Raw genomic sequence first — 18,132 nt, 5'->3', positions numbered from 1 at the left:
ACCACTGAGGGTAGGTCTCATGTGCAGGAGTAGCTGACCAACAAATCATGGACTCTACAGTTGGTTTTTGTGCTTTCATTTGGTTGTAGTTTGGTTTCATTTGGCTTTTGTGTTGTTGTTTTGTTATTTTGGGTGTTGTATTTTGTTTTCTAGGTTTTGTTGGGTTTTTGGCTTTCTTTTTGAGAAAGAACTTAAAGTAAGAGCATAGGGCAGTGGAGAGGATGTAGAAGGATATGGTGGGGAGAATATGGTCAAAATATATTTGAATTTTTAAATTTATTTGTCACTTATACAGTACAGTATACCCTGACCACAGCTTCCACTCCTCCTAGTTCCCACACCTCCCCTCTACCCCAGACATAAATTTCCACTCCCACTGTCAGGAGTACCCCCAAACACCATAACATATGTGCAGAGGGCCCAGCAAAGACCCAAGCAGGCTCTGTGATTGCCACTTCAGTCTTTGTGAACATACATATGACCTGCTTAGTTCATTCCGTGGGCTGTGCTCTCCTGTTGTCTCCTGTGGTTCTCAACCCTCTGGCTCCCACAGTTTCTGGGCTCCCTCAGTTCTGAGGGGAGAGACTGTATAGAGACTTCCAGCCTGGGTTCTCTGCTCACTGTTTGGTTCTGGGTCTCTCCATCCTCTCTCCTCAGTGGCCAGAGCTGCCTCTAGAATGATGACTGGACGAGTCACCAATCTATATAAAGTATAGCAGACTCTCATTAAGAATGATTTAATTGATCCTGGTTATAATGGCTGTTCCTGGTTGTCAAATTGACTATATCTGGATTGAACTACAATCCACGCCTGTGATCCAGATCTTGAGACTGGAAGACACAAGTTTCTGACCTGGATCTTGGCATAGAGATCTTGAGGCATAGTGGCCATGAAAAGCTTAGGCCCAGGCAACGTAGTACACACCTTTAATCCCAGGAGATGAGGTAAGGAGATCTTGGAGTTCAAGGTCAGCCTTGGACAAAGCAACTCTCAGATCCAGGAGTACACACCTTTAATCTGGGCCACGACTTATATTGGAAGAAGTAAGATTCACTCTTGATTCTTCGACTGTTTACACCTACTTACTTGCCAGCACATCTGTTGGAACCTACTTCTACAGAAGACTAGCTGAAACAACTAGCTTCATGGGACTGAGCAACTGCTAGATTCCTTTTTTCTTTTTCTTTCTTTCTTTCTTTTTTTTTTAAAAGATTATTTTATTTATTTATTTTATGTATGTGAGTACACTGTAGCTGTCTTTAGATACACCAGAAGAGGGCATCAGATCTCTTTACAGATGGTTGTGAGCCACCATGTGGTTGCTGGGAATTGAACTCAGAACCTCTGGAAGAGCAGTCAGTGCTCTTAACCGCTGAGCCATCCCTCCAGCCCCCTCTTTCTTTCTTTTTTTTCTTCAAGACAGGATTTCTCTGTGTAGCCTTGGCTGTCCTGGAACTACCTCTGTAGACCAGGCTGGCCTCAAAATCCGCCTGCCTCTGCCTCCCAAGTGCTGGGATTAAAGGCGTGCACCACCACTGCCTGACTAGATTATTATTTTTTTTTAAAGATTTATTTATTTTATATGAATACACTGTAGCTGTCTTCAGACACACCAGAAGAGGGCATCCTATCCCATTACAGATGCTTTTAAGACACCATGTGGTTGCTGGGAATTGAACTCAGGACCAGTCAGTCAGTGCTCTTAATGCTGAGCCATCTCTCCAGCCCCTCAGCTTGCTTTCTTATAGAACCCAGGACCAGCAGCCCAGGGATGGCCCCACCCACAATGGGCCCTCCCACCCTTGATCACTAATTGAGAAAATGCCTTACAGCTGATATAATGGAAACATTTTTCTCAATTGAGGTTCCCTCTTGGATAGCTCTAGTTTGTGTGTCAAGGTGACATAAGAGTAGCCAGCACACCTGGTTACAGACAGGGAAGGTGCAGGCTCTGTATCTCCCATCACTGTGAGTCCTCCTGTGTTACTAGGAGTCATCACTGCACTAGGGCTCCACCCCTCCCATGCCCCCCAGTTCCAGTTTTCTCTCCTCATTTTGAATAATAATAAAAAATAATGAAGAAATAAAACAGCCCTATCAGATAACTTAATATTTAAATATGCTAATTTTATTTGGTGCTCATTGAGTGTAGTTCACACAGGTTGATGGCTCCTCCCACTCTCTTCTGTCCCCGTGCGGCAGTGGCTCGTCCCTCTCGCCAGGCCTAGTACTTAGGGCTGGATTGGCTTCCCCAGGAGTTGTCTGCTTCTACTCTTCTGGAGCTTCTGTCTTCTCTTGAGCTTAGTTTCTGTTAGGGGAGAGAGTTTCTTGAACAATTATTACTATACTGTTGACTGCCACCACAGCCTGTGTCAGGCGCTTGTCACATATCAGTGGCACTGACTTCTCTCTGCTGTGGTTGGGATTCAGGAGGCATGTGTGACCCACCAGTGTCTTCTTCTGGTGACATCCGATGCAAACATGGATGGAAATCATGGAGCCGGGAGCGTGAGGCAACTGGAGAACTGCATTCACAGCCAAAAAGCAGAGAGACAGTGCTGGCGCTCGCTCACTTTCTCCTTTATAAAAAACTGTGTGTGTAACTTGGGTATTCATTTATCTCCTTTCAGCGTGGGGGTCCCAGGGGTGGAAGTCGGGCTTTCGACCGTGGCAGCATGCACCGTTACCGGCTGAGTCTCATTAGCCCTCTCCAGGACCCGAGCCCATGGGAGAACGCCATAGCTCTTACTTACCAATAGCTCTTCGAATCTTGTCAATCATTTTCTCCAGAGCTTCAAGGCTTCTTAGCTGAAACAGTATTTCTTTCTGCTTGTCTGTGGAAAAGTTAAGGACAATGAATAGACATCACAAATATTGTTTAACTGCAAGGTTTTTGAAACCAGGCCATGTGGGTCTCAGAGTGAGCATATAGAGTGAGTATATGTTTTGTGCTCATTTTTGTAGCCTGCTGCCCTGTGACCACCAGGAGCTTATTCAGTATAAATATCTGAAGAAACAAGAAATTCAAATAGTGATAGAGCTGTGTCAAATTTTCATTCATCATAAAACCAATGATGCTGGAGGGCCAGATGGAATGTTTCAAATTCCTGAAGGCAGGAGAATTCTCACAAACCCAAAGTGAAAGCCATTCCACAGAGGAACAGGCCCATGTTCTTTGAGGTCATCAGAGACACATTGTACGAGGAAGTGGCCATGCTGGGGACACTGAGGCAATGGAAAGATGGAACCCTGATGGGCTCTGGAGCCAGAAACACAGTAGAGAGGTGGGGATGTGTGCACAAGCTGTGTGGATGTGAACTGAAGTTCTCAGGAGGAACCTGTGCCTTGCATTGAACCCTCTGCAAGGCTGATTGTTTGGATGCAGTGATCCTGGAGAGGTTAGATGTTGCACGTCCAGTCACACTTAAGTAGGCAGCCTTTAGCCATTCCTTCCCAGTGTGTCTGACCTAACTTCCTTGGAATGTACAAACAGTCCTTGCCTTTCATCAGTCCTAAAGCTAAGGATGTCATCAGCTCGTATCCCAGGCCTATAGTAGAGAGATAGCTTCCCTGGCTGTAGCAGCTTGCCTTATTTCCTTCAAAGTGTTTTTACAGTATCTTGATTTATAACTCACTTTGTTCCATTACTAAAAAAACGTAGTGAAACTGTGGCCATGTCTGAACATGGAATTTGGAATAATCTGAATCTATGTTCCCAGGCTATGGTCACTCATATTTGGCACCAGAATATCCTATCTGCTATGACCTGAGAGCTGGGATTTTTGTCATTGTTCCTTTGTTTCTGCTGTTGCTAATGTTTTCATGGGTCATTTAAGAGCTTTCATGAATGTGAATGTCCCCATTGTTATTATTACCATTGACCTTGGAAGTGCTGCAACATAAACTTACATGCTTTTTGTGACACTTGTGAAGTGTTTGTTAGCTTAAAATAATGTCACAATGATGCTATTTTAAGCATCTTGCTCTCCTTTTTTAACCTGTCCCCCTTTTTTCCTGATTTTTTTTTTTTGATTTTCTGATTTCCAGGTTCTTTCCCAATCCTGTTTCCTAGGCGACACCTGCATGCACATGACCATACAGCAGCCCACTTCTAGCAGGTGAACACAGACCTCTGGTCTCCCTCAACAGCACTTGGCAAACAAGCATCTTTGTTTATGTGGCCATCTTATCCTGTGGTAGAGGCCACAGTGTGTTTTCTGCGGCTTCCTTCCTGCTCTCTCTACAGCTTCAAGGTCCTGTTTCAGACATGAGCACCAAGAGCCTCTCATCCCAGAAAGACACTGCCTTCCAGAGAGACACACTGCCTTGTCCTGAGCCTTGGAGACCATGTCGGCCCAGGTGGGGGATTGAGGGGGGCAGGGAGGAGGGGCAGGTTAGCCCACAGGCCACCTACCTGTTTTCCTTTGAGCCTTCTGTCGCAAAGCCGAAAGCCATAGGTGCTCTCTGCCACTCATAACCCCTGCAGCAGCCAGTCATGGGGCTGGTGCCTTACCTGTAGCCCTGAGCATATAGCATCAACATCACCACTGGTCATTGCTGAAGCTGGGCAGGAAAACATGCCTTCTCTAGCAGGCTGGCACACCCTCTCACCACAGTATGCTCTTGCCATACAACACTCCTGGCTGCATGATGCACACCCAGAAAAGCCCATGTGAAGGTTAAGCTGACACTAGGAACGGTGTGGTACAGCTGGGGCTGACATCAGTTCTAAGGCCCGCATCTCACCTCCTGTCCTCTGCACTCCCTGTCCTCAGCCCTGGGCAGAGAGCACAGCCTCACTTGCAAAAATATGAGGAAACACTAGTGTGCGGGTGTGTGCCTCTGCTGTGTGCTAGAGACCTACAGGTATATCCATCTTGGACCCCTCCCCTGTGACCATGTGTGGGTAAAGGGTGGGTGCCTCTGCTCAGCACAGCACACACCTGTTACATCCACGACAGCTCTGGGCAGGGATACAACTCTGATATACCTCCTAGACACCAAGGGGCCATGACCATCCAAGCAAAGGGGCGCAGCTAGCATGTCGGCCTGGCTCACTTGCCTGTCCCAGAAACTCTGAGGGCTCAGGCAGCCTCCAGGTGCTCTAGTGCTCGCAGCTTTGGCCACTCACTTGGTTACAGATCCTTTCCTGGAACTCTCCTTTTCCCGGGAGGGGCTCCAGCACAGGACCTGTGTGCTGAAGCTGAAGATGGCCTGCTACGTTTTGCCTCGATACACTGACTCTCACTGGTTTACTGGGGCCTAGACTTGGGCTTTGTGGGTAGTCAGTGATGTGATCATGGAGAGAAACTGCCTGGCCACAACCCATCTCTCTGTTGCCCCTAGGGACCTGAAATAGGGACTGACCAGGAAGAGGGGCAAAAAACGCAGGATGCGGGATCCACAGCCATCAGCATGAGTTTAGTGCTGAAAGAATGCACCCTGACAAGACAGAGCAGCAATGCAGTTCTTGTCAGATCTCCAGGTCAAAGCGACCTGTGTAACCCCCTGTGTCACATCACCAGATTTAATCCAAAGCCTATGAAGTGCTGCTATGCTGCTATTGTCTGAAGCTAGCCGTCATAGCCGTCACTCCTGAAGGTGTGCTTACTTTATGTGTGTGTGTGTGTGTGTGAGAGAGAGAGAGAGAGAGAGAGAGAGAGAGAGAGAGAGAGAGAGCTATGCATACAGGTTGCAGGTGTCTGTGCTGGCCAGAAGAAGAAGGCATAACTCTAGTTGTGAATTGCTTGACATGGGTTTTGGGAATAGAACCTGGGGCCTTGAGCAGCGAATGCTTTCAATGGCTGAGCCATTTCTTCAGTCCAGTGAGTGACATGTTTGTTAATTAAACGTCCTCCAAGTTTATATGTTGTCTATCTGAATCTTTTCTCTGTCTGAGACAAGAGTGTGGAAACAATGGATGGAGGTCTCTGCCCTGCCTTCGGTCTTCCAGACCCGCCTAGCCTTCATCACTGACAGCATCAATCTGGCAGGGCTATGAGGGACTCTGCCCATATTGCTGCTGTTGGGAGCTGGGGCTTCTTTTCTTTAATGCTGCCTCGTTAGCTCAGGTTCTGCTTAGGGCTCTACACCATGCAGCCCAAGGGCCCTGCTTCCCATTCTTAACACTTTCTTTTTCTGGGTACCCTATTGTCATGTTACTAGGGTCACACACTAGTCTCCGATGGTCTCCAAGTCTCCCCCTAACCTGGCTGTCCCTCAATCTCTCTGTCATGGAGTTATAACTCATGCATTTTTACCCAGTCCCCACAGAGGCTGGTCTTCGCTTGGTGGTTAGGAATCACACAATTTCAGTGAGGGATTCAGCTGTCCTGATGGGTACTGTGTGCCCAGAGGGCCAGGAGAAGGCTCTTATCAGGTCCCAGCAGCTCAGGGACAACTTGGGGAGGGAAGGAATTCATGTGGTGGCCATAGATCGGTCTTTCGGCCTGGGCAGCAATGCAAGCAACATTCTGGGCTAGCTTGGGATGTTTGCTGACCTCCAGTGGGCAAGCACATTGTCCCAGTGGGGCGTAGCCAGCTGTAGGGCCTGGGTGGCACCTTAGGATTGCCTCTCCCTTCTCAGTTATAGCCTCAGATCTCCTCACCTGTGAGGCTCTTCTCTGTCTCTCAGTCTGCTTTTGCCTGCCATTAGGTATAGGGCAGTCCCTTCAATAGGCTTTACCTTCACTGTCTCTAGGCAGCTACCAGAAGGATTCTTACCTATTGCTCTAGAACCATCATCAGCAACGTCATCAAACTGACGAGTGGGTCAACCTCAGAGGTGTTAGGCTAGTCATTTTAAATACAACTGTGCTCTGTTTATGCCATGTTTGTATATTCTTGGACCAGGGAGTGGCACCTTTTGGAGGTATAACCTGGTTGGAGTAGGAGTGTCCCTGTGGTTGTGGGCTTAACACTCTTACCCTAGGTGCCTATAAGTCAGTCTTCCACTAGCAGCCTTTGGATGAAGATGTAGAACTCTCAGCTCTGCCTGTGCCATACTTGCCTGGATGCTGCCATGCTCCCACCTTGATAATGGACTGAACCTCTGAACCTGTAAGCCAGCCCCAACTAAATGTTGGTTTTTTTTGTTTTTGTTTTTTTTTTTTTTTCGAGACAGGGTTTCTCTGTGTAGCCCTGGCTGTCCTGGCACTCACTTTGTAGACCAGGCTGGCCTCAAACTCAGAAATCCGCCTGCCTCTGCCTCCCGAGTGCTGGGATTAAAGGCGTGCACCACCACGCCCGGCTTAAATGTTGTTTTTTTTATAAGACTTGCCTTGGTCATGGTGTCTGCTCACAGCAGTAAAACCCTAAGACACCATGGATTTGTCATTTTGACTCACCTCCAGCTTTAGCAGCTGGAGAAGCCATGCAGCATTGAAATGCAGTTTCCCAGAGCCATACAGCACTACCATATTAATATGTCCTATACCCGAAGCCACGGTCTGGCTCCACGTGGGGTCATTCTGCAGACATTGGACTTGCACATCCTTTGTTACACATACACTTTGTTCTATCTACTCATTGGAGCAAAGAGCTGCGTCTCCTGTCCCTGTCAATGGTAGGAGACTCATGAGGGAAGGAGGCTTTTCTCCCAATTCCCTCCTGCCCGAGGGGCATTCCAAATGCCCTGCTCATTCTATTCTTTCTATTCTATTCTATTCAGACTCAGAAGTCTGGGAGGGGACTCAGCTTGTGTTCCCTCATGGTAACTGCCTACCCCACAAGAAGACATGTCTTCTGGGCAGCTCTGGATTATGCAGAGGCCGGCTCAGGACAGGTCTGGGAGCTGTGGGATGCTGAGCTCCAATGCAGGACTAGACACCCGAGACATCCTAAGGCTTGGGACATCGTAAGAAACCTACCTAACAACCTACCTAACCAGGTGAATCAGCCACAGGCTCCAGCAGAAGAATCTCTGCCCTGCTCCAAGTACAACCATCCATCTGCGCCTGGCTGGCTGAGGCTCCCCAGTTAGGATCTGTGGTGGTCTGAATAGGAATGGTCTCCATAGACTCATGTGTTAGAATGCTTGGTCCAGCCCGGCCAGAGGACAGATGTCCACCCGGCCTGGAAGGTTTTTGCCTCAGGAATGGCGGGAGCCATCTTGGTTCTGGGACTCCGCCTAAAAGTAGTCTGCACAGGTGAGAGTGTGCACACAGAAGCAGACAGCTTCTGGGACAGGCGGAAGCCACAGAGCTTCTGAGGCAGCACCCTTTTTGGGCTCCAGACATCCGACCACCTTCCGGTCCACTGCAGCACCGGGGTTCCTGGCCCGGGGAGTCTCCGGACACCCGCAAGGACCCACACAGGATCCCCCACAGGATCCTAAGACCTCTGGTGAGTGGAACACAGCGTCTGCTCCAATCCAATCATGCGGGACCTGAGACTGCATTAACTAGGGAAGCAGATAACCTGGCCTAATTAGGGGCACAAGTCCCTTCAGGTTCACTCCTTGTGCGCTGAGATTCTGGGCACCCCCAAGTTCCTCACAGGACCCTCCACGGGATCTTAAGACCTCTGGTGAGTGGAACACAACTTCTGCCAGGAGGCCGGTTCGAACACCAGATATCTGGGCACCTTCCCTGCAAGAGGAGAGCTTGCCTGCAGAGTACTCTGACCAATGAAACTAAGGATAGAGCTAGTCTCCGAAGTCTGCTGATAAAGGCTAACATAATCACGTGAGGAACAAGCTCTAACTAGAGACAACTATAGCAACTAGCTCCAGAGATTACCAGATGGCAAAAGGCAAACATAAGAATCCTACTAACAGAAATCAAGACCACTCACCATCATCAGAACGCAGCACTCCCACCCCACCTAGTCCTGGGCACCCCAACACAACCGAAAAGCTAGACCCGGATTTAAAAGCATATCTCATGATGATGGTAGAGGACATCAAGAAGGACTTTAATAACTCACTAAAAGAAATACAGGAGAGGGCTGGTGAGATGGCTCAGTGGGTAAGAGCACCCGACTGCTCTTCTGAAGGTCCAGAGTTCAAATCCCTGCAACCACATGGTGGCTCACAACCATCTGTAATGAGATCTGGCGCCCTCTTCTGGAGTGTCTGAAGACAGCTACAGTGTACTTACATATAATAAATAAATAAATCTTTAAAAAAAAAAAAGAAATACAGGAGAACACTGCTAAAGAGTTACAAGTCCTTAAAGAAAAACAGGAAAACACAACCAAACAGGTAGAAGTCCTTAAAGAAAAACAGGAAAACACATCCAAACAGGTGATGGAAATGAACAAAACCATACTAGACCTAAAAAGAGAAGTAGACACAATAAAGAAAACCCAAAATGAGGCAACGCTGGAGATAGAAACCCTAGGAAAGAAATCTGGAACCATACACGCGAGCATTAGCAACGGAATACAAGAGATGGAAGAGAGAATTTCAGGTGCAAAAGATTCCATAGAGAACATCGGCACAACAATCAAAGAAAATACAAAACGCAAAAGGATCCTAACCCAAAACATCCAGGAAATATAGGACACAATAAGAAGACCAAACCTACGGATAATAGGAGTTGATGAGAATGAAGATTTTCAACTTAAAGGGCCAGCAAATATCTTCAACAAAATTATAGAAGAAAACTTCCCAAACCTAAAGAAAGAGATGCCCATGAACATATAAGAAGCCTACAGAACTCCAAATAGACTGGACCAGAAAAGAAATTCCTCCCGACACATAATAATCAGAACAACAAATGCACTAAATAAAGATAGAATATTAAAAGCAGTAAGGGAGAAAGGTCAAATAACATATAAAGGCAGGCCTATCAGAATTACACCAGACTTTTCACCAGAGACTATGAAAGCCAGAAGAGCCTGGACAGATGTTATACAGACACTAAGAGAACACAAATGCCAGCCCAGGCTATTATACCCGGCCAAACTCTCAATTACCATAGATGGAGAAACCAAAGTATTCCATGACAAAACCAAATTCACACATTATCTTTCCACGAATCCAGCCCTTCAAAGGATAATAACAGAAAAAAACCAATACAAGGACGGAAATCACGCCCTAGAAAAAGCAAGAAAGTAATCCCTCAACAAACCAAAAAGAAGACAGCCATAAGAACAGAATGCCAACTCTAACAACAAAAATAAAAGGAAGCAACAATTACATTTCCTTAATATCTCTTAATATCAATGGACTCAATTCCCCAATAAAAAGACATAGACTAACAGACTGGCTACACAAACATGACCCAACATTCTGCTGCTTACAGGAAACCCATCTCAGGGAAAAAGACAGACACTACCTCAGAGTGAAAGGCTGGAAAACAATTTTCCAAGCAAATGGTCTGAAGAAACAAGCTGGAGTAGCCATTCTAATATCGAATAAAATCGACTTCCAACCCAAAGTTATCAAAAAAGACAAGGAGGGACACTTCATACTCATCAAAGGTAAAATCCTCCAAGAGGAACTCTCAATTCTGAATATCTATGCTCCAAATGCAAGGGCAGCCACATTCATTAAAGACACTTTAGTAAAGCTCAAAACACACATTGCACCTCACACAATAATAGTGGGAGACTTCAACACACCACTTTTATCAATGGACAGATTGTGGAAAAAGACACTAAACAGGGACACAGTGAATGCAAGGGCAGCCACATTCATTAAAGACACTTTAGTAAAGCTCAAAGCACACATTGCACTCACACAATAATAGTGGGAGACTTCAACACACCACTTTTATCAATGGACAGATTGTGGAAAAAGACACTAAACAGGGACACAGTGAAACTAACAGAAGTGATGAAACAAATGGACTTAACAGATATCTACAGATCATTTTATCCTAAAACAAAAGGATATACCTTCTTCTCAGCACCTCACGGGACCTTCTCCAAAATTGACCATATAATTGTTCACAAAACAGGCCTCAACAGATACAAAAATATTGAAATTGTCCCATGCATCCTATCAGACCACCATGAACTAAGGCTGATCTTCAATAACAACATAAATAATGGAAAGCCAACATTCACGTGGAAACTGAACAACACTCTTCTCAATGATACCTTGGTCAAGGAAGGAATAAAGAAAGAAATTAAAGACTTTTTAGAGTTTAATGAAAATGAAGCCACAACATACCTAAACCTATGGGACACAATGAAAGCATTTCTAAGAAGAAAACTCATAGCTCTGAGTGCCTCCAAAAAGAAACTGGAGAGAGCACACACTAGCAGCTTGACAACACATCTAAAACCTCTAGAAAAAAAGGAAGAAGATTTACCCAAGAGGAATAGACAGCAGGAAATAATCAAACTCAGGGGTAAAATCAACCAAGTGGAAACAAGAACTATTCAAAGAATTAACCAAACTCGGAGTTGGTTCTTTGAGAAAATCAACAAGATAGATAAACCCTTAGCTAGACTCACTAGAGGGCACAGGGACAACATCCTAATTAACAAAATCAGAAATGAAAAGGGAGACATAACAACAGATCCCGAAGAAATCCAAAACACCATCAGATCCTTCTACAAAAGGCCATACTCAACAAAACTTGAAAACCTGGACAAAATGGACAAATTTCTAGACAGATACTAGGTACCAAAGTTAAATCAGGATCAAGTTAACGATCTAAACAGTCCCATATCCCCTAAAGAAATACAAGCAGTCATTATTAGTCTCCCAGCCAAAAAAAGCCCAGGACCAGATGGGTTTAGTGCAGAGTTCTACCAGACCTTCAAAGAAGATCTAATTCCAGTTCTGCACAAACTATTCCACAAAATAGAAGTAGAGGGAACTCTACCCAACTCATTCTATGAAGCCACAATTACTCTGATACCTAAACCACAGAAAGATCCAACAAAGATAGAGAACTTCAGACCAATTTCCCTTATGAATATAGATGCAAAAATACTCAATAAAATTCTCGCTAACCAAATCCAAGAACACATTAAAGCAATCATCCATCCTGACCAAGTAGATTTTATTCCAGGGATGCAGGGATGGTTTAATATATGGAAATCCATCAATGTAATACATTATATAAACAAACTCAAAGACAAAAACCACATGATCATCTCATTAGATGCGGAAAAAGTATTCAACAAGATCCAACACCCATTCGTGATAAAAGTCTTGGAAAAATCAGGAATTCACGGCCCATACCTAAACATGATAAAAGCAATCTACAGCAAACCCGTAGCCAACATCAAAGTAAATGGTGAGAAGCTTGAAGCAATCCCACTAAAATCAGGGACTAGACAAGGCTGCCCACTTTCTCCCTACCTATTCAACATAGTACTTGAAGTCCTAGCCAGAGCAATTCGACAACAAAAGGAGATCAAGGGGATACAAATTGGAAAAGATGAAGTCAAAATATCACTTTCTGCAGATGATATGATAGTATATATAAGTGACCCTAAAAATTCCACCAGAGAACTCCTAAACCTGATAAACAGCTTCGGTGAAGTAGCTGGATATAAAATTAATTCAAACAAGTCAATGGCCTTTCTCTACACAAAGAATAAACAGGCTGAGAAAGAAATTAGGGAAACAACACCCTTCTCAATAGTCACAAATAATATAAAATATCTTGGCGTGACTCTAACTAAGGAAGTGAAAGATCTGTATGATAAAAACCTCAAGTCCCTGAAGAAAGAAATTAAAGATCTCAGAAGATGGAAAGATCTCCCATGCTCATGGATTGGCAGGATCAACATTGTAAAAATGGCTATCTTGCCAAAAGCAATCTACAGGTTCAATGCAATCCCCATCAAAATTCCAACTCAATTCTTCAACGAATTAGAAAGAGCAATCTCCAAATTCATCTGGAATAACAAAAAACCTAGGATAGCAAAAACTCTTCTCAAGGATAAAAGTACCTCTGGTGGAATCACCATGCCTGACCTAAAGCTTTACTACAGAGCAATTGTGATTAAAAAAAACTGCATGGTACTGGTAGTGACAGATAAGTAGACCAATGGAATAGAATTGAAGACCCAGAAATGAACCCACACACCTATGGTCACTTGATCTTCGACAAGGGAGCTAAAACCATCCAGTGGAAGAAAGACAGCATTTTCAACAAATGGTGCTGACACAACTGGTTGTTATCATGTAGAAGAATGCGAATTGATCCATTCCTATCTCCTTGTACTAAGGTCAAATCTAAGTGGATCAAGGAACTTCACATAAAACCAGAGACACTGAAACTTATAGAGGAGAAAGTGGGGAAAAGCCTCGAATATATGGGCACAGGGGAAAAATTCCTGAATAGAACAGCAATGGCTTGTGCTGTAAGATCGAGGATTGAGAAATGGGACCTCATGAAACTGCAAAGCTTCTGCAAGGCAAAAGACACCATCAATAAGACAAAAAGGCCACCAACAGATTGGGAAAGGATCTTTACCTATCTTAAATCAGATAAGGGACTAATATCCAATATATATAAAGAATTCAAGAGGGTGGCCTCCAGAAAATCAAATAACCCCATTAAAAAAATGGGGCTCAGAGCTAAACAAAGAATTCTCACCTGAGGAATACCAAATGGCTGAGAAACACCTGAAAAAATGTTCAACATTCTTTTTTTTTTTTAAGATTTATTTATTTATTATTATATGTAAGTACACTGTAGCTGTCTTCAGACATACCAGAAGAGGGCATCAGATCTCATTATGGATGGTTGTGAGCCACCATGTGGTTGCTGGGATTTGAACTCTGGACCTTAGGAAGAGCAGTCGGGTGCTCTTACCCACTGAGCCATCTCACCAGCCCCTGTTCAACATTCTTAATCATCAGAGAAATACAAATCAAAACAACCCTGAGATTCCATCTCACACTAGTCAGAATGGCTAAGATAAAAAATTCAGGTGACAGCAGATGCTGGCGAGGATGTGGAGAAAGAGGAACACTCCTCCATTGTTGGTGGGATTGCAAGCTTGTACAACCACTCTGGAAATCAGTCTGGCAGTTCCTCAGAAAATTGGACATAGTACTTCCGGAGGATCCCGCAATACCTCTCCTGGGCATATATCCAGAAGATGTCCCAACCGGTAAGAAGGACACATGCTCCACTATGTTCATAGCAGCCTTATTTATAATAGCCAGAAGCTGGAAAGAACCCAGATGCTCCTCAACAGAGGAATGGATACAAAAAATGTGGTACATTTACACAATGGAGTACTACTCAGCTATTAAAAAGAATGAATTTATGAAATTCCTAGGCAAATGGTTGGACTTGGAGGGCATCATCCTTAGTGAGGTAACACAATCACAAAAGAACTCAAATGATATGTACTCACTAATAAGTGGATATTAGCCCAGAAACTTAGTATACCCGAGATATAAGAGACAATTTGTAAAACACATGAAACTGAAGAAGAACGAAGACCAAAGTGTGGACACTTTGCCCCTTCTTAGAATTGAAACAATCACCCATGGAAGGAGTTACAGAGACAAAGAAGTTTGGAGCTGAGACAAAAGAATGGACCATCTAGAGACTGCCATATCCAGGGATCCATCCCATAATTAGCCTCCAAACGATGACACCATTGCATATACTAGCAAGCGTTTGCTGAAAGGACCCTGATATAGCTGTCTCATGTGTGACTAAGCCGGTGTCTAGCAAACACAGAAGTGGATGCTCACAGTCAGCTATTGGATGGATAACAGGGCCCCCAATGGAGGAGCTAGAGAAAGTATCCAAGGAGCTAAAGAGATCTGCAACCCTGTAGGTGCAACAACATTATGAACTAACCAGTACCCTGGAGCTCTTGACTCTAGCTGCATATGTATCAAAAGATGGCCTAGTCGGCCATCACTAGAAAGAGAGGCCCATTGGACTTGCAAACTTTATATGCCCCAGTACAGGGGAATGCCAGGGCTAAAAAATGGGAATGGGTGGGTAGGGAAGTAGGGGGAAAGGTATGGGGGACTTTTGGGATAGCATTGAAAATATAATTGAGGAAAATACGTAATAAAAATATTTTTTTAAAAAAAGAATGTTTGGTCCATAGGGACTGGCACTACTAGGAGGTGTGGCCTTGTTGGAGTAGGTGTGACTTTGTTGGAGGAAGTGTGTCACTGTGGGGATCAACTTTGAGGTCTCTTATGCTCAAGTTCTGCTCAGTGTAGAAGACAGTCTCCTGCTGTCTTCAGATCAAGCTCAACTCCTTCTCCAGCACCATGTCTGCCTGCATGCAGCCATGTTTCCCACAGTGATGATAATGGACTAAACCTCTGAGACTGTAAGCCAGCCCCAATTAAATGTTTTCCTTTCCTAGTGTTGCCTAGGTCATGGTGTCTCTTCACAGCGATGAAAACCCTAAGAGAGAAGTTCTGCATCCAGGAAAGGGATCATGGGGTTATATTTACCATCAAAGGAAAGGGTGTGCATGGTCCTGGAAGATGACTGCTTCTGATATGTCTTAGAAGGTGTGGGTTCTTTCGTGTGGACTTCTTTGAGGAAAAACATGGAAAGAAGCAGGGAAGGGTTTTCCTATTACATGTTTGTAAACATTTTTAGCCAGAGCCCTATTTTCCAACACTGGGCTGGAAGGATGATGGCACAGGGTTTAAGTTCTAGTTGAAACTGTGCACTAGAAAGTTAAATCTTTAAATAGTTGGGTGTCATCCAACCACCTTGAGCCTGGTGGTTTGGGACTAGGAAGCTACAGGGTGAACAAACCTTATGATCTAGTCACATCTGCACAAAAACCTACCAGGAAAGTAATGAGCCCTCCTCTGCGTGCATTTCCCTAAGATCCTCTCCTTGCCACCGTCTGTCACATCCTCCATGCCCTTGTTGCCCCATCTGTTTGCACAGTCTCTCAGTGTAGAGCTGTGCTCTGCAAAGCGTGTTCTTTGCCTCTATCCCTGGCTCTCCTTGGCTTTAGGCACATTATATGCTGGACCTTGGCCATATCATGTGACAGAAGGGCTTCCCTTAGAAGCTATAGGTGAGCACAAGCAGATGGTGTGTGTTAACAGTGATCTGGCTCATTCTGGGTTCCTGCAGTGAGTGGACTCTATCCTTATCCTGGGCCTAAGGACATGTATGACTGTAACTCAGAGATGACCCCAGAGGGAAGCAAGCCTCTTCTGCCTTGGAGGTGACTTCTTCCATCTCAGGAAGGCTGTAACAGTGGCCTCGGACCTTGGCTTCTCTGTGTGTCCACTTGCTCCTGCCCAAATATGGCAGGATCTACTGAGTGCTCATGAAATAGGGTCCTGTATTCAACACTGCAGGTCTAAAGAGACTTGGCAATTGAGGGATTGAAAGGGTATACTTGCCTTTTTCCTTTGTTGTTTTTTGTTGTGAAGTTGTTGATGGGCTTTGATTTTCAAAATATGGTGCTTTCCCTGGCTCCAGAATCTCCCGGGCTAGAATTTCATCTTGGAAAAAGCACACAAGAACATGGTATAGAGCCAATGATGTAGGGTCGATATTCTGTGAAGAATTTGAACTCCAGGTAGCCTGTCAATACCGTGATTAGAAAATTCAAGTAACTTATGGATAGTGGCCTTACTCTGGGTAATTTATCTGTGGATGCTGCCCGTACTGCTACCTCCCTAGTAGAGGAAGATTAAGATCATTGGAGTATCCTTGAGCACCCTTATAATCCAGATGTTGAAGGTCCCTCAATGCCCATGTCTTAGAAGGCTGGATTCCTCAGTGGTAATATTGGAGGGCGATGGAACCTCTATAAGAGATGGGGCCTAGTAGGAGGTCTTTAGGACATTGGGGGTATCTACAAGAGAGGTAGTAGGGTCCTGGTCCCCTTACTCTCTCTTGCTTCTTGACCATGAAGTAAATGTATTATACTACTACACACTCACACCATGACATGTGACTAGTTGCTCAAAGCAACATAGCCAACCAAACAAGGACTGAAAACTCCAAAACTGATTCCAGATAAACCTTTGATCTTTATAAGTGGTTACCCCTGGCGTTTTGCCATCGTGAGGAAAATCTACCACATATGTTGAAGTCACAGTTCCAAAGCCTAGCCCCAGCCCTGATCATGATCTACTTTCCTGTCCATTATCATGCTGTCCTGACTCTGCCTTCAGGTACTGACAGAACAACTTTTCTTATTTTTCTATTTAAACATGTTCAGCTTTTCTTTATAGACACTGTATAGTGTCTGCATAGTTTAACTCTGGATAGCCTGGAACTCACTCTATAGACCAGTCTTGCCTTGATCTCAGAGATCTGCCTGCCCCTGCCACCAAGTGCTGGGATTAAAGGTGTGCACACACTGCTATATCCAGCCAGTCTTTCTTCTTCTGTTTCCTTTCCCAGGAAGTCTCTTACGTGCATCCGGGACTTTGTAGCCAACCAATGTTCTGGCTTATTTCTCACTTACTCAGATTTGAGTAAGAATGAATTGTCTTCATGTCTCTAACTCTCAGTGTACTTTTGATAAAATGGGGTGCTTGTTTGTGAGACCTATGGCACCCTACACTGTGTGGGTGTCAGAGTGGAAGCTAAATAAGCAACAGCTGGAAATTGCCTGTCTCTGCAGCAGGATGGCCACCCATGGATGGGGCTCAGAAGCTACCTCGAGCTTGTGTGTGGCCTGCTCATCTCGGTGTGAGGAGATGAGGCCACCTGCATGGTGGGAAGTAGGTCTGCTGCATGTGACACAGTAGTAGTTTAGGAGGGCAGATGGGGTAGCAGAGGTGAACTGGGAAACACTCATTCACTCATTCATGTGATCAGCCATGTGTCCACAATGATTCCCCAGATCAGACTCAGAAACAAGCAGACCTGACCTTTGTGGAAGAGGTCCTTCATGGGAAGGGCCTCTGTCACCTGACATTGCCATCACAGACTTCCTGATGAGGCTCAGCTGTAAGAGCAGCTTCACACTCAGACCCTGCCCTCCTTTAGTCTACTCCTGATCCCATCTACCTGGTGATCCTGGGTAGACAGACGCCCCAGGATCTTAAGCTGCAAGTCAGACTCTGCTCAGGCAGCTTCTGCAGGCCTTACTTTACCAAGGGTAACAAGAGTGTGGCACTGGGTGGTGAGCACAGTTCACAGGACACACCTGGGGACGCCTCTGGGAGGGTCGTACACAATGGACTTTGTAGATTTGGTGCTAAAGATGGACTTCACATCAGTTACTTTGCACTGCTTCCATGCTTTCTC

At 45.0% G+C, this 18,132-nt stretch overlaps 1 protein-coding gene across 3 annotated transcripts in view; it reads right to left on the bottom strand.

Moving 5' to 3' along the window:
• Window positions 1-2,137: 2,137 nt before the first annotated feature.
• LOC147002541 (uncharacterized) overlaps window positions 2,138-18,132 on the bottom strand; it is a 30,368-nt gene continuing 14,373 nt past the window's right edge. The window contains exons 3-7 of one of the 3 annotated variants that reach the window (XM_085844367.1): window positions 16,269-16,370; window positions 15,351-15,434; window positions 2,755-2,835; window positions 2,450-2,580; window positions 2,138-2,309 (exon numbers count right to left, since the gene is read on the bottom strand). In XM_085844367.1, the coding sequence (XP_085700493.1) occupies window positions 2,226-2,309; window positions 2,450-2,580; window positions 2,755-2,835; window positions 15,351-15,434; window positions 16,269-16,370 (482 nt within the window). In that variant the 3' untranslated portion in view covers window positions 2,138-2,225. The remainder of the gene's footprint in view (window positions 2,310-2,449; window positions 2,581-2,754; window positions 2,836-15,350; window positions 15,435-16,268; window positions 16,371-18,132) is intronic. The other 2 variants (XM_085844369.1, XM_085844368.1) reach the window with 2 other exon arrangements.

The sequence above is a fragment of the Mus caroli genome, unplaced genomic scaffold (assembly GCF_978045245.1).
Source record: "Mus caroli unplaced genomic scaffold, Mus_caroli_1 scaffold_10, whole genome shotgun sequence".
Classification (NCBI taxonomy): domain Eukaryota; kingdom Metazoa; phylum Chordata; class Mammalia; order Rodentia; family Muridae; genus Mus; species Mus caroli.
Note: the sequence above shows the minus strand (reverse complement) of the source record. Positions and strands in the feature narration are given on the sequence as shown.